This window comes from Poecilia reticulata, chromosome 3 (assembly GCF_904066995.2).
Source record: "Poecilia reticulata chromosome 3, P_reticulata-male-v2, whole genome shotgun sequence".
Lineage (NCBI taxonomy): Eukaryota > Metazoa > Chordata > Actinopteri > Cyprinodontiformes > Poeciliidae > Poecilia > Poecilia reticulata.
In genome coordinates, this window is record NC_088832.1 from 6,417,803 (window position 1) to 6,431,718 (window position 13,916).

General features: G+C 39.4%; 1 protein-coding gene across 1 annotated transcript in view; it reads left to right on the forward strand.

The window, feature by feature from the left end:
- itfg1 (integrin alpha FG-GAP repeat containing 1) overlaps positions 1 to 13,916 on the forward strand; it is a 181,352-nt gene that overhangs the window by 154,145 nt on the left and 13,291 nt on the right. The window contains exons 15-16 of the mRNA XM_008404870.3: positions 5,451 to 5,575; positions 13,365 to 13,447. Coding sequence (XP_008403092.2) covers positions 5,451 to 5,575; positions 13,365 to 13,447 — 208 coding nt within the window. The remainder of the gene's footprint in view (positions 1 to 5,450; positions 5,576 to 13,364; positions 13,448 to 13,916) is intronic.

Sequence of the window (13,916 nt, forward strand, 5' to 3'; positions counted from 1 at the left end):
AACCAGATTTTATCTCTCTTTTGTTGCTCATCAAGCATTCTCCCAATGCTCTTTAAGGATTAGGAAATTGCCCGATGCCACTTAATAAAAAGTAAAAATCAGTTTTTGTTCTGTTGCCCACACAGATAAATGTCAGGCACCCTGGGTTTCAGCTTTATTGGTTGTTGGAAGCCGGGTCTTTGTGCAGGCCTCAACATGTCAGTGTTTATGAAACCGTACCGAGTTCTCTGTGGAAATGGCCAATATTTCTGTCACTTTCCTGTTTCTGTCATGGGGATATGCAATTCAGGCAATTATGCTACCCTTTAGCAGCAACACAGCGAAGCACTAAAAAGCTGCAAAGGCAGACACTGTCCAAACAAGCAAAAATTTTGAGCCATAAAAAGAAATATCCAATGAAAAGCTTTTTGGGGGAAAGTTCAAAAAGTCACTGATTACTACTGAGCTGTCATGCTGCCTTTAGCCAAACAGAAATAAAGCTCTTACACCATAGCAGTCCATCTCAATCAATGAAGGCATCACTGGACTTTCATTTACTTCAGTAATTCAATTCAAAAAGTAAACCTGTTTATTAAATGGATATTTTATTAGGTTATTTGTGTTTATCTTAATGCTTTATGTGTTCCAGCCAATGAAAAGCTAAAATTTGGTTTCTTGGTTGAGTGACAGTAAAAGGTGCAGTTGGAAAAGATGCACATTCAAAATCAATAACAGCACTTTTTAAATAAATAGAGTAAGAAATCCTTTCAAGAGGTGAGGGGGGGACAATGTGTGGACTTCAGCAGGAGTCAGAAGCCGTTTTCACAAAACGTTTCCATCATAAACCCACAAAGACAAGCCACCTTTAAGCTGTCTGTGGTCCTTCATAAATCACAAGTGAAGTTGTTGGTATCCCACACTGCTATATATTTATCAAAAAACAAGTCAGCAGTGCAGGACGGCACTCTATTTCCCCACACCGTTTCTTTTCAAAACACTAACGAAATAAAACAAACTCAAAGTGGCAATCTTGTTGTTGACTGAGCAAATGCTTCGGATTTAAATGATATTTTTCTAAATCTTCTTCTTTTGGCAGAAGTTATTCTGGGTTTTTGGCTTTTAAATCCCGTGGCTATGTGATCACACAGACTGCATCACTCCCTCAACCCACAGAGCTAACCCAGCACTCTGCAGGGCAGCCAGTGATGGGCTCTGACTACCTTGCTTGGCAAGTAAGACACGTAACGGAGAAAGATTGACTTCTACCCCTGTGCTGCATCTGTCTTTTCACAAAAGAAAAATAAATAAAAAATACGGAGTAGGCAAAAGGCACTTTAATCCCACCTCGAAGTGTTTTTGTGAAAGCGGCTAAAGCTTCAAGAGAAACGATACAGTCTTATCCAAGGCATGGGCTGCAGTCGTTGTGTTAATCTGCTCCTAAATCAGCGACAGCGTCAGAAACATCCCACCGTGGCAAAAGAGAAAAAGGAATAGACTGTTACTGAGTGCTCCAAATGAAAGTAAACGTTTCATTTTATTCCGAAATCAAATCATCCAGAAAGTGTGAAAGAAGACTGTAGACCAGTAGTCTCAAAGTGCAGTCCTAGAGGGCCAGAGTCCCTGTAGCTTTTAGATGTGTCCTTTGTCCTACACACTTGAATTAAGTCTTTATCAAATCAAGAGGACTCCAAAGCACTTCACACTACAATCTCCCTTTCACATACACATTCACAGTGGATAGTAGCCACAGCTGCCTGGGGCTGCCATGCACCAGTGCCACCTGACCATTTGACCGCCACAAGCAGGCAAGATGAGTGAAGTGTCACAACAAAAGAGATGAATTAAGTGGGGAATGAACTAGCAACTCGCCGACTACAGGGAAAACTACCATCACCATCGTCCAGTCCAACTCTTCAGAGCTCTGCTAACAAGCTAATAGTTTAGCCCTGTGTGCTGATGAAGAGAGACGTCTAGGAGGTTCAGGACATCGGCCCTTGAGCACTGGAGTTTGAGACCACTGCTGTAGAGGCACAGAATCAAATTGCTTGAAGTCCAGGGTCAGTGATTACTTGGGAATCATGTCATCGGCTGGTGCTGGTCCACTTTGTTTTATAAAAACCAAAGTCAATATAGCTGTTTACTTGGAAAGTTCTTAATGCTTCCATCTGCTGATGATCTTTACAGAGATGCTGACGTTATTCCTCTGCTAGGTACCTGTCCACTTTGACAAAGGTACCAAAAGCTGGTTCAGTGACCATGGTGTTACTGTTCTTGATTAGCCTGTAAACTGGTCTGACCTCATTTTTAGAAAGTCTTTATGTGCTGTTGTCAAGAGGAAGATGAAATACCAGATCCAACAACTGAGACGTGGTCAAGGACACTTGACTGCCAGAGCAACCTGGGTTGGGAGGCACTGAGTGACTTAGTCCATGGTCAGAGCAAGTAGTCGTCCAGGTGGTTGTTCACAGTTTTGGTTTTATGTCTCCCCCTTCTCTCTCTCTCCACCCTCTTTCCTGTCTGTTTGCTGTTCAATAATGTCTACAAGTGGCTAAAAATCTAAATTTCTATTACATCTCAGCAGAAGCAAAGGCTGATCTCCATCCCATGCCTCACTGACGCAGCAATTCATGCAAAAGGAGCCTTGACCAAGTACTGAGTGCAGATACTCTACAGGATGTTTCAGTAGATGCAGTTCTTTTAAATTAAAGTCCTGAGAAACCAAATTTTGGGTTGTCATAAGCTGTGAAGCTTAGCCTCTTAACTGTCACTCTGAAAAATCTCAGTCCAAGAGGACACTGGTGTCCTCATAACAGCTCATTAAGAAATAAACACTTGAAAAATATCATATTGTGCTATAATATGTGGCCTGGACTTCATTTTTTGAGCTAAATTACTCATATAAGTACATTTTTTTGATGTTGCTGATTTTATATATATATATATATATATATATATATATATATATATATATATATATATATATATATATATATGGAAGTATGCCTACTTTCCACCTAACCAGTGGAAAGTAGGCATATATTTGTAGTCCGTCATTAAGGAATGGTTTGCCTCCACTTAAGTAAAGCACCAGGGGCAAAAACTAAGACCTTCAAAGACCGAGGTGGACTCGCATGGTCCGAGTTCAGATTACCCAAAATGAAAGAAACCTCTCTTTTCCTTATTCATCTAAACCGAGGCTAAGCATAGATTAGAAACCTATCTGTTGTGCTCCCCGTGGTCTGCAATACGCAGTCTATCCACATTAGTTCTGATCACTGGCTGCCTCCAGGCTTTCTCCTCTTCCACCCTTCCCTCTCTCCTTCCCTCTCTTTGTTTACCACATAGAGGTTGATTTATGTCGGCTGCACTTGGCAGAGTTGGGTGGCGTGGGCGAGATACAGCAGCTGAAGTGGAGCGAGAGAGGAGACGACGAGGAGGGATGAAAAGAGGGAAAAGCAAAAGGCCAAATCGGAGTGATGTAGCAGGGGGAACGTGGAGAGATGAGGACAGGCTGAAAGAAGGAAACTAAATACAGAAGGCTTGGTGAGAACAGAACGGGAGGTGGAGGCGGGACGGAAAGAAGTGTTGTGCCGGCCTCAGGTGTCTCCTGCTGATTTGTATCTTTTATGATGCCTCTCTACGTCAGAATCTAGGGTCTCTCGTTTTTTTCTCATCAGTCTCATTATGTAAAATCATGTAAAACTTAAATAGAGGATGATTATTTAGAGCAAAACTTTCTGCTTTTTTCATATTGTTCAGTTAGGTAGGATGTTTGTTGCACTGTAAGACAGTCGCCCTTAACATCAAAACATGATTATGAAACAGCAGCTCGGGATCTCAGGTTTTTTTGGTGTTTTTTTTTGTTTCCAGGTATTTATATCTCGCTTTGTTGCACAACGTTGTGTTTTGTAGCTGAAAGCATTTTAGGTGCATGAGGGAGATGCACCTAAAATGCATCTCCCTCAAATATCTGTTTGGAACCAGATATTTACTTACACCAAATAAAAAGATGCAAACATCGTCTGAAGTTAAATCAGACCGAACTTTTCTTATTTTAGCTTAGTTAGAATTACCAAAATTATTTTTTAGAAATTATTTTGCAGCTTTTCTCGAATTCAAAGGTTATACATACATTTTGCTCAGCATCAGGGACAACGTCTTTTAAAATGTATGACTCGGGTCGGAGCTGTTGGGATGACGTTTGATCTGAAGGAAGGAAGACGTAACATCAAGAATAGAAAGTTGCACAGAGAGCAGCGTGAATGACTGCTGCTGAATGAGATCCATTTCCACATTGATCAGCTCCGCTCAGCTCCGTGGGGAACAGTTTGATTGATACACTGCCTTGTAGATGTATTTAAACCCCTTGACCTTTTTCTCATTTTCTCACATTGTAGCTACAAGCTGCTATTCCCTCTTTTGGGATTTGATTTGATAGACCAGCACAGAGTAGCGCATCATCAGGAAGTGGCAGGAAACAGAGATGTCGTTTTCAGTTATTTTGGGGTCGTTTTTTTTACTATTTTTGGATATTTCCCTGCCAGCTTTCCACATCTAAAAACTGACATGTTTGTTTGTTATATGAAAATAGTTTGGATGGAGAACATCTGTGAGCAGGCTTTTTCAGTACTTTATACAGATTGCCAATGTGATTTCGGTTTACACTTTGACTTTGCCATTCTAACAAAGATCTGGTTTGATCTAATCTAAACCATTCCGTTGCAGCTCTATGTGTCTCTGTATGTTTTGTGTTGTCAGCTGTTATGTGAACCGACAACTCTTCATGGGAATTAAATCATCTTTTGGCAGAAAATAATATAGCTCATTATTTTAGGGTTGAGTTTGAAATACAAAACATTTCTGGCATTACTAGTGCGTGATCTAGCTCTTCCTTTCAGTCGCCCCAGCTATAATAAAACATTTTGTTGTCAAATCAGACCCAAAAGAAACACTCCACTCTCATTAACTCACTCTACATGTGTTTATACTGTACAAGCTTTAAGCACTATAAAGCCGGATACAGTTCAGATGATTATTGAAGTAGAAACATGGCAGCTGTAGTCTTAAGTGAAACTATGCATGAACATTACAAAACAAATTTAAAAACAGTGTGTGCATGTGTGTGAGCTGGAATGTTGCAATATAGCTTTAGTTTATTTTCCAAAAATTCAGAAACAGACTAGAGAGCAGAGCAAGTTAATAATTCATGGTGGCCATGGAAACACAAATAACAAATTCCATCCGTTAAAAAGCTGCTCAGCTATTTCACTAAACGAGAAAAAAATGTTTTCTCTCCGTGGTTTCGGTAGGTTAAAATCAGTCAGTTGCCGAGCCTGCATGACTCACCGTCTTTCAATAGATGCCTGCAGCACCTGTGAGGAGAATTCATCCCAGCCGCCGCTTCACGGCTTTCTAAAAGAAACTGCATAAAAATCTACATCTCTTGCTTCTCTTTCTGTGTATCCCTGCAGCTGGTCAGCTGAGCCAGTCGGCTCATTTCTCCCTGCAGCTGCCCTACACTGTGCTGGGCCTCGGACGCAGCGCCAACTTTCTGGACCACCTCTTCGTCGGCATTCCCAGGAAGCCTGGAGAAACGGTGAGGATGCATGTTTAAAGACACAATGGAGGCTGGGAGTGGGGGAGAAAAATACAGGCTGCGTAGTTGAACAGATTATCGTCTGGTCTAGCAGAAGAAAAAACAAAAATGTAAAGATCAAAAAAATTTTAAAAAGCTCAAACAACATCAGATTTAAACACCTAGGTGCAAGTTTCCCTGGAACACGAAAGCTGAAGTTAAAAGTCCAAATTGAGTTATTTCTGAACAGCCTGTGTCCCTTCTGAGCGCCGCGTGCCATGCGTGTCTCTGCCACTTTATGTCTCTGCATTGAGAGGGGAGAAACAGCCGCGGGACGGCGATATCCAGAGCCAAAAAGCTGTCCAAGAAAATATCAACTCATAGAATAATTCATGAAAACGTTTAGCATTTCAAAGTCACAGGCGGAGAGCAGAAGTTTTGTTTCCGAACTCGGCTTTTTTATGTCAAAGAGCTGGATGTTAGATTTTTTTCATAAAATAATAATAAATAAAAAAAATCAAAAACGTCTTTTCGTTTATTTATTTGCTTTTCAAATGAACGCAGAGCAGAAACAGCTGAATCTATCAGAGCAGTCTGAATTTTTCACCATCATTTAAAGCTTGGTTCACATTTTCTTTTGCAGCTGTTTATGCAGAGATGTGATGCCTTGTATCAGCTGTCAAGGAATGTGTTCAAACAAGATGTCTGCTAATGAGAGCAGCTCATTAGATAGTGTGAGAAAGGTGCCATGCCCACATCTTTTAAACCCTAAGTGTGTGTATGTGTGTGTGTGTGTGTGGGCGCGGGCTTGTGGGTGTGTGTGTGTGCGTGGGTGTGTGTGTGTGGGGGGGGTGGGGGGTTGTGTGGGGGGGGGCGTGTGTGTGTGTGTGTGCATAACAGCTGAACCCAGTTTAAATCGCACTAACAATCAGTATGGATTTTTTTCCAATCTTCTATTTCTGAAATCAATTTATGGGTTATTTTCCTAAACACTCATATTTTCACATTACTTTCCTTCTCTTCTTCTCCTTAATGAGCACGGTGAAGTATTTTCACTCGTCATAAGCAATGTTTGGCCATATCTTTAGAAGAGGCATGTTTTCTGCCAACACCTCATATCATGTGTTAAAAGGTTTACTTTCAAGAGTTTAGTTTGTATTTAAAAAGAAAAAAAGGTTGAAAAATTGAAATATATTTGGACACGTTGTGGGAGATGGACAATACAGGACTTTGTGGGACGTTTTTCAGATCTAGACAAGAAATTCTAAAAAAAATATTTTAAAAAAGCTAAATCAAAATGATCTCATTTCATGCACTTAAAACAGAAAACCAATAATTATTCCAAAAGTCCAGTCCCCAAAACCTTTGGGTTTTTTGTTAGGGTTGGTAAAGTTTCAGTGAATATAGTACATCCCTGTGTTGTTTGGGAATTATCCTGACTATCAGCTATTGTTTGATACAGCTTGCATCCTTAGCGAACTTAGGGTTCATTCACACCAGCCCTGTTTAGTCACTTTAACTGAACTCCAATCCGGTTCGTTTGGGGAGGTGGAAATGCCTAATCGAACTTTGATGTGGACCGAAAAAGCAAACTCTTTTCTGTCTTAAAACCCAGGTCTGGACTCGTTTGGAGTGAACTCTGGTGCGCTTTGAATGCATATGTGAACGCCAAAAACAGAAAGCGGACTATAGCACAGGGAATTCTGGGTAAATTCAACCAAAATAAACATTTTGGTGGGAGAAGTGGTTTTTGGAGTTTTCCTAAAGAGAAAAGTGGAATTATACAACCGCTGAAATCTCACCACCTTCCACTGTTGTTCGCATTTTGTGACAAAGGTACATCCGCTTGTGTTTTCTCCTGAAGTTTTCATGTTGTTTTCTTCAGTAGATCTAAGTTCAGCGCCACCACAGGTGAGAATTGGAACAAATTTTTAAAGGGTTTGGTTCATTTGACCCAATACAGTGTGAAAGCAAACCGCACCAGCTGAAAAAGTAACAAATGTTGCAAGTTTGGTCCCTAATCAAAACGAGTCTACTGAACTATCAGGTGTGAAAAAACTCTAAGAGTGTTAGTCGGCACACCTTTCGTTTCTACACCTTTACTCTAGTTTTTACAACTAGAAATGTTTCCAGATTTATAAATTTGTCCTTAGGATTTTTAAAACCCTTTTTTTGTTTTTGCTGTTTTTGAAACTAATTCTTTAAAAAATTTTATAACCAACTCATCAGTACATTTCTGTTCAGAAGTGCCAACAATTCAATGTTGTCACATCCTTTAAAACAAATCTTTGTTTAACTTCTCTGGAAGCCCCCGATGCGTGAACGACTATTGAAGTCGCCCATCTGTGCATCCTGTCGGACGAAGTGCTAATGTAAAACTAATACGCTAAACAACAGGAAGCTTGTGCTGATGAAATTTATTCATCTCCCACATTTTTCTACTTCACTCCCATAAATGTCATCGCTCTTCAGCTCGGCTCCCTCCCCATCGCCGCATCCATCTCCAGCTCTGTTTCCTCTCCCGGTACACTTGTCGCTCTGAAAATTCGGAACAACAGAGCCCTTTTTCTCCTCTCCCGTGTGGCACCAAGGTCTTCGTCAAGCAGCTCATTTAAATTGCAGATGACTCAGTCCGACAAACTCTGAAGCCGTAGTGCTCCCAAAAACTCTCAGCTTAACCAGGCTGCTTTATTGTCCCTCTTTTCAGTCCTTTTTTTTTTTTTATCCCTATACATTTTTATATCATCTCGTGTTCCTAGTTTCCCTCCTCCTTACACATTCCTTCTACAAAGTGTCTTAATGAATGCCTAAAGATGCAGTCTATTATGCAAAGTGGGCTTTTTCTCCCCAGCCAGAGGGTCTGGAGAGAGGAGGGACTGCATTAAATCTACAAAGTCTTTAATGAGGAAAAGCCGGGCCCCACTGTAAAGAGGACGGTGTTTATAAATCCTTTCCACTGTGCCTTCGTGACGCCTTTGTTAGGTTTAATCTTTCTGTTTATCTACGTTCTTGATCTGTCTCTCTGATTTACGCAGTTAAACTATCTCTATATTTAACAGTAATAAACCGTAAAATTGTGACGGGAAAAATTCGTAAACTATAAAACAATTCAAAACCGTTAATGTGATGTGAAATTAATCTGAAAATAGTAACTTGTATATTTTACATTTCTACGTTCAATTTATGGATTGTTTTCTTGTTTGTTTTAGGACAAACAGTGCTGTTTTCCTTAAGTTAAAGCATTTTCATCTTTGATCCGTAAACTCAACGATGACAAAGAAAAAATGTTTTACCTGTTTTACTCAGCTGTCTGCGTTTTACCGTTGAATTAACTTTTCTTGCACTGAATATTTGATCCAATCTTTGCTTTCCGACCCTGACTTTTGTAATTTCTCACCTACTGAAATGTTGTGATGTGACGATTATCCTGCACCTGATTGCCTACAATGGCTACCATTGGTTTTAGCTGTCAAGTTGTCAAAATAATGCACTAAATCTTAAATATACGCATAATGAATAAAGAAAAAGGGACCAAGAGTTTTGCTGCTAATTGTCACAACTGTGATGACATAATAAGGTCCAAGGGCATCACATTTCACTGGTCACTGAAAAGTTTTCATAAAGCAAAAGTATGAAACGAGTGTTATGCTAGTTTGACGTTGACATCCTTAACATGTAGATGTGCTGCAGAATTCTGTTTCTGTTTGGTTTCTAGAAATAAAGGAAGGCAACCCACACACCAACTCTGTGACAGATCATCAGAGAAACAGGTGTTAAAAATAAACACCTGCTTAATTTAAACTACTGCTGCTGCTGTGTTCAGATGATCACTTATTAATCTGAGAGGAAACTTCAAGCATGAGAACATTATGTGACCAACTGAATGTTCTGTTCTTGGTGTGGGTAATGTCTGTGTTTTCAGGTGGTGAATAACGTCGAAGTGTCTGAGGATACACTTGATAGTAATGTCCGCTCTGTCAGCCAGTGGAGCTGTTGTCAATCAGTTTCTACGGCTCGGAGTGAGAAAAAATAATAATACGAGTGATTTTGAGTTATTCTTCTATTGTTTTTCTGTGTTATTTTTCTTGTTGCTGTGGCGCACTGCACTAAATTAATAATACCTACATCTCCAGGTTTCATTTAGATAACTGAATTGTACTGCTGCAGCAGCATGGCTATGGATGGCAAGTAAAGGAATAGTCTTTTTGCCCTCCAGCCTTGTGTGCGTGTGCAAAATTTCCAGATGTAAACGATAACATTGAGCGTGTTCCTGTCTGCTGTGTCACTGAGGAGGACAGTCTGTGAAACGTGCTTGAATGTCTTCCATTTTCCATCCGATCTCTGCTATCTGTTACTACCTCTTCCTCTGTGAGTGTCTCTCCTCCTGCTTACTTATCTTCCACCCAGGGGATTCCCTCTGCTGCTTCAAGTGGTTTACTTCACTAATCAGTCCCCTACTTGTCACTCTCACCCGCCATGTCTGAATCCGCCTCTGTCGGCTCTCTGGTAGCGGCGCTACTTTCCCTGGCTTTGAACCAGACTGTTTCTCTCTCTCTCTGTCTTTCTCTCTGAAGATTTGGGAAGGTTTTCCTTCTCCAAACAGCCAAATCAGATCTGCTCCCAGACAGCAGCAGTGGAGGCTGACTCGCCTCCAACGTCGCCCAACCATCCTCCACCCCCCACTGGTTGCCACCAATGGTCGGCGCTTTCCGAGAGCTAAGCGACAATGGCTGGCGGCAGGAGTGTGCTTTTTCTTGTTTAAAAAAGCAACGCCTTCCGCTGCACGCTTATTTAAAATAGCTGCGAGACGTGGTTCCCGCTCTGGTGTTGAGGAACGGGGAATCACAATTAAAAAACAGCGGCGCTTCCATATTCTGCCAGACTGGAAATGTTACAGATCCCTCCAGCTCTGAGCGCGGTTGTGATCTTGGGATCAGTGATGTGATTGCCCCTGTTGCCTCTGGTAACGCTGAGCTCATAAACTGTAGCTCTGGCAACTCTTGATCCTAAACTGTCTTCATTCTGTGTTTTTTTTTTATTATTATTATAAATGTAGAAAAAATTCTAAAATTCGAATCCTACACGGACTGTAATATGACTGGAAAATAATTTTATTATTTTTATTATAATAAATTAGGGCTTGGTTTTGAGCATTTTAATTTTGATGAAATAATCACATAGATTTTAATGAATTGAATATTTTAAAGCATTTTTTTTTTTTACTTACTAATGTTCTGACTGGAGCCCATGAATGATCAGCTGAACCATTTGAATGGGTTTGACATCACTTTGCACCAATCTGATGGTTTTATTAACTGTATAACAAATACAAAACTACAAGTGTCTTCGTTGTTGAGCTCATATGTGTGTTCATTAATTTAGCAGAAAAAACGCTTTGAATTAAAATATTAAAATATTGCTTATTTTATCAATATAGTTTATCAATATAGTTGTCTTTATTTGACTGTAAATAATTATAGACTCTGCAATAAAAAATGTTTTAAAAATTGCGAGGTCCAACACATAAAACGCGAATATTTGTTGTTGCATAATAGAAATTTTGCAAGCAAAAAATTTATATTTAGATCATGATCTCTATCTTTGATTTGCTACATCAAACTTAAGCCTTTTTTCCAACTCTGTGATCAGTTTAGTTTCTAAGTTACTGATGGCGAGTAAAGATAAGTACACACTCCATCAAAAGATCAAATATGATTTTTTTTTAATTATCATTTTTTAATTTCTTTTTTATTTGCTCCTAGTTCTTTTTAGATCAGGGTTGTAAATTGGGTCTATGACTTTTTTTAGTGACTTTGGTTTTGTGGTTTGTCATCCAAGATTCTTACCCAAGAATCTGTAGATAATGTAGAATAATAAGGTCCAGAATCATATTTAGCCAAACGCTACAGACCTGATTTACATTGGTCCAGAAGTAAGCAAAAATAGTTACCAACTTTGGATATACCGCTGAATCCAAAGCCAGTTTCAGCATTGAGTTGTCATGATTTGTGGATCATATTAAGCTATAAGCTATAATTATATTAAAACATAATTATATAAATGTTTTGTATTGAAATGTTTGTAATGCAAGAACACATTACAAACATAGAAGCAAGGAGATATATTTTTTATTATTTTCTTCTTGTTTCAGTGAAGGAAAAGCTTTAATTTCCATAACGTTTGAACTTTGCAGCTCACGGATGAGGTCATTTTATGTTCTTTACGTTTATGATATCGACTTCAGGTAATTTAGTTTAACTTCACTTCACCAGTTCAGTTGTCCTGTTTACTGAAATCTCTTTACAAAGTTCTTCCGGCTTTTTGTTTTCTTTGCGTCTCAGACACAATTTTTATGTTTCCGAAACAAAAAAAAGAAATAGTATAAAATGCAGAGGTTGTAATATAAATCTGTAATGAATCATCTCAGATTATGAGTCTGTTTGTGAAACCATGCACTGCCCGGCTGTGTCAGACGTTATGAAGTTTTCTGGCCCAGTCAGTCAAGCATCGCCCACACAGAGCTGCCTCTACCATCAGTTCACTGGAACACAGTCATATTTGTCCTTTCGTCCTTTTCCTAATGCTGGGTTTGTTTGTGAGCTTACCTGGTAAATGACAGGTAACAATAGACGTGAAGCTAAACTCTATAATTTAAGACATATTTCTGATAAGAGATGTAGTCGTTTCTCCAGGTTTTTAATTTTCTGTATAATTACACCTTAATCCTCGCTCCTGCCTTAATGTGTTTCTAGTAATTACAATCTGCTGTCTCTCACCTCTCGTGTTTTTTTCTCAGCTTACTCTTCAGTTGACGCTGCTGCAGGGTCTCGAGAAAGTATTCACATCTCGGGTCCCTTCCCAGATTTTGTCACATTACTAACACAAAATACATTGCGCTTTATTGAGATTTTATCTGATAGAGCAGAAAAAAATCAGAAAAATGTCAAATTGCCTTAAGAAGTTAGTAGTGGGAACTGATTAAAATTTTTTATTGAGTTAATGTTGGGTTTTGTAATCAACAGAAGTTGATGGCATCAAACAAACAAATTAAGCAACATTTTCAATTCCAAAACTCTTTTTACTGCTAAATTATTGAATAGACGTACATATGAGCTCAAAATGTCTATTTAATCTTTTATGTAGGTTATTCAACCGTCAGATGCTGTTATAACCATTCAGCTTTCAACTGTTACATAAACTGATCATTCATGAAACTTCTTTAGAAATGTGGCTCCAGTTTGCGCTGCAGCAACATGGTTAGCATTGAGATGCTATTTTAGGCTTGAATAGCTTCACTGACTCCTTGTAGCACAATCTGAACACAACAGTAGTTTTTCCTGAATCCCATCAGATTGTTTCTTGAGGACCAGGTTGTCGTTGGTTGCTTCGTTTGCAGATGTAGCTTCTGCATCAGAGTTACCGGCGTACCAGAAATGCTTGGGACTTTCGTATGTATAAAAAAATAAAAGCAACAAAAATACAATTAATTTTGTCACACTATGTAATGCATTAATCAAAGTTAACAATGTTAAAGTAACAACCCTAGTTGTAACGTAGTAAAATGTGAAAAGTTCAAGGTGTTTTTCCCGAGACATTGGATAAGCTGCCTTAGTCACTTTCGGTAAAATATGATTGTTTTCAGATTATGAACAGTCTTAAATAAATCCGTCTTTGTTCAATTGACAGACTGTCATAAAAGCTTTAGGTAAGCACAGAAATGTGCACATCTTTTAGTTTCCCTCAGCACAAATTAAAATATTGTAACCACGTGCCATCTTTTAATTTATTGGCTTTCTTTCTCTCTTTTTAGGAGACGAGGAAACACGAGTGGACGGCCATCATTCCCAACTCTCAGCTCATAGTCATTCCCTTCCCACACAATACTCCCCGCAGGTCAGTAACACTCACCGTAGACATAAAACATTTCAGTTGAAACATAAAAAGCACACACACACACACGTTTCTCTTGTAAACTGCTGCCACAGACACAGTTAAACACTCCTGCTATTCACGGTTTTATTCGAGCTCCTTCAGCTTGCTGCAGACGGTGTCGGCGTTGTCTCTCAGAGGAAGACAATGCCCGGTGAGCAAACACCACGGCATCGCAGCGTGTGTGCGGGTGTTATTATGGTGCTGTTCACATGTTGTTATGAAAGCCCAGGAGGAGCTCCAGATGGCAGTTCGTCTCTGACAAACACACACACTCACATGTCTCCCTCCCCCTCCATACGTTACACCCAGGTGTAAAACCACTTAGCTGTTGAAGGTTTCAAAATGATGACAGTTTTAGAGGGATTACTGTAGTTCTTTGATTGTTTCCTTTGTGAAAAATGGGAAGGAAGAACAGCAACAATAGTCCTTC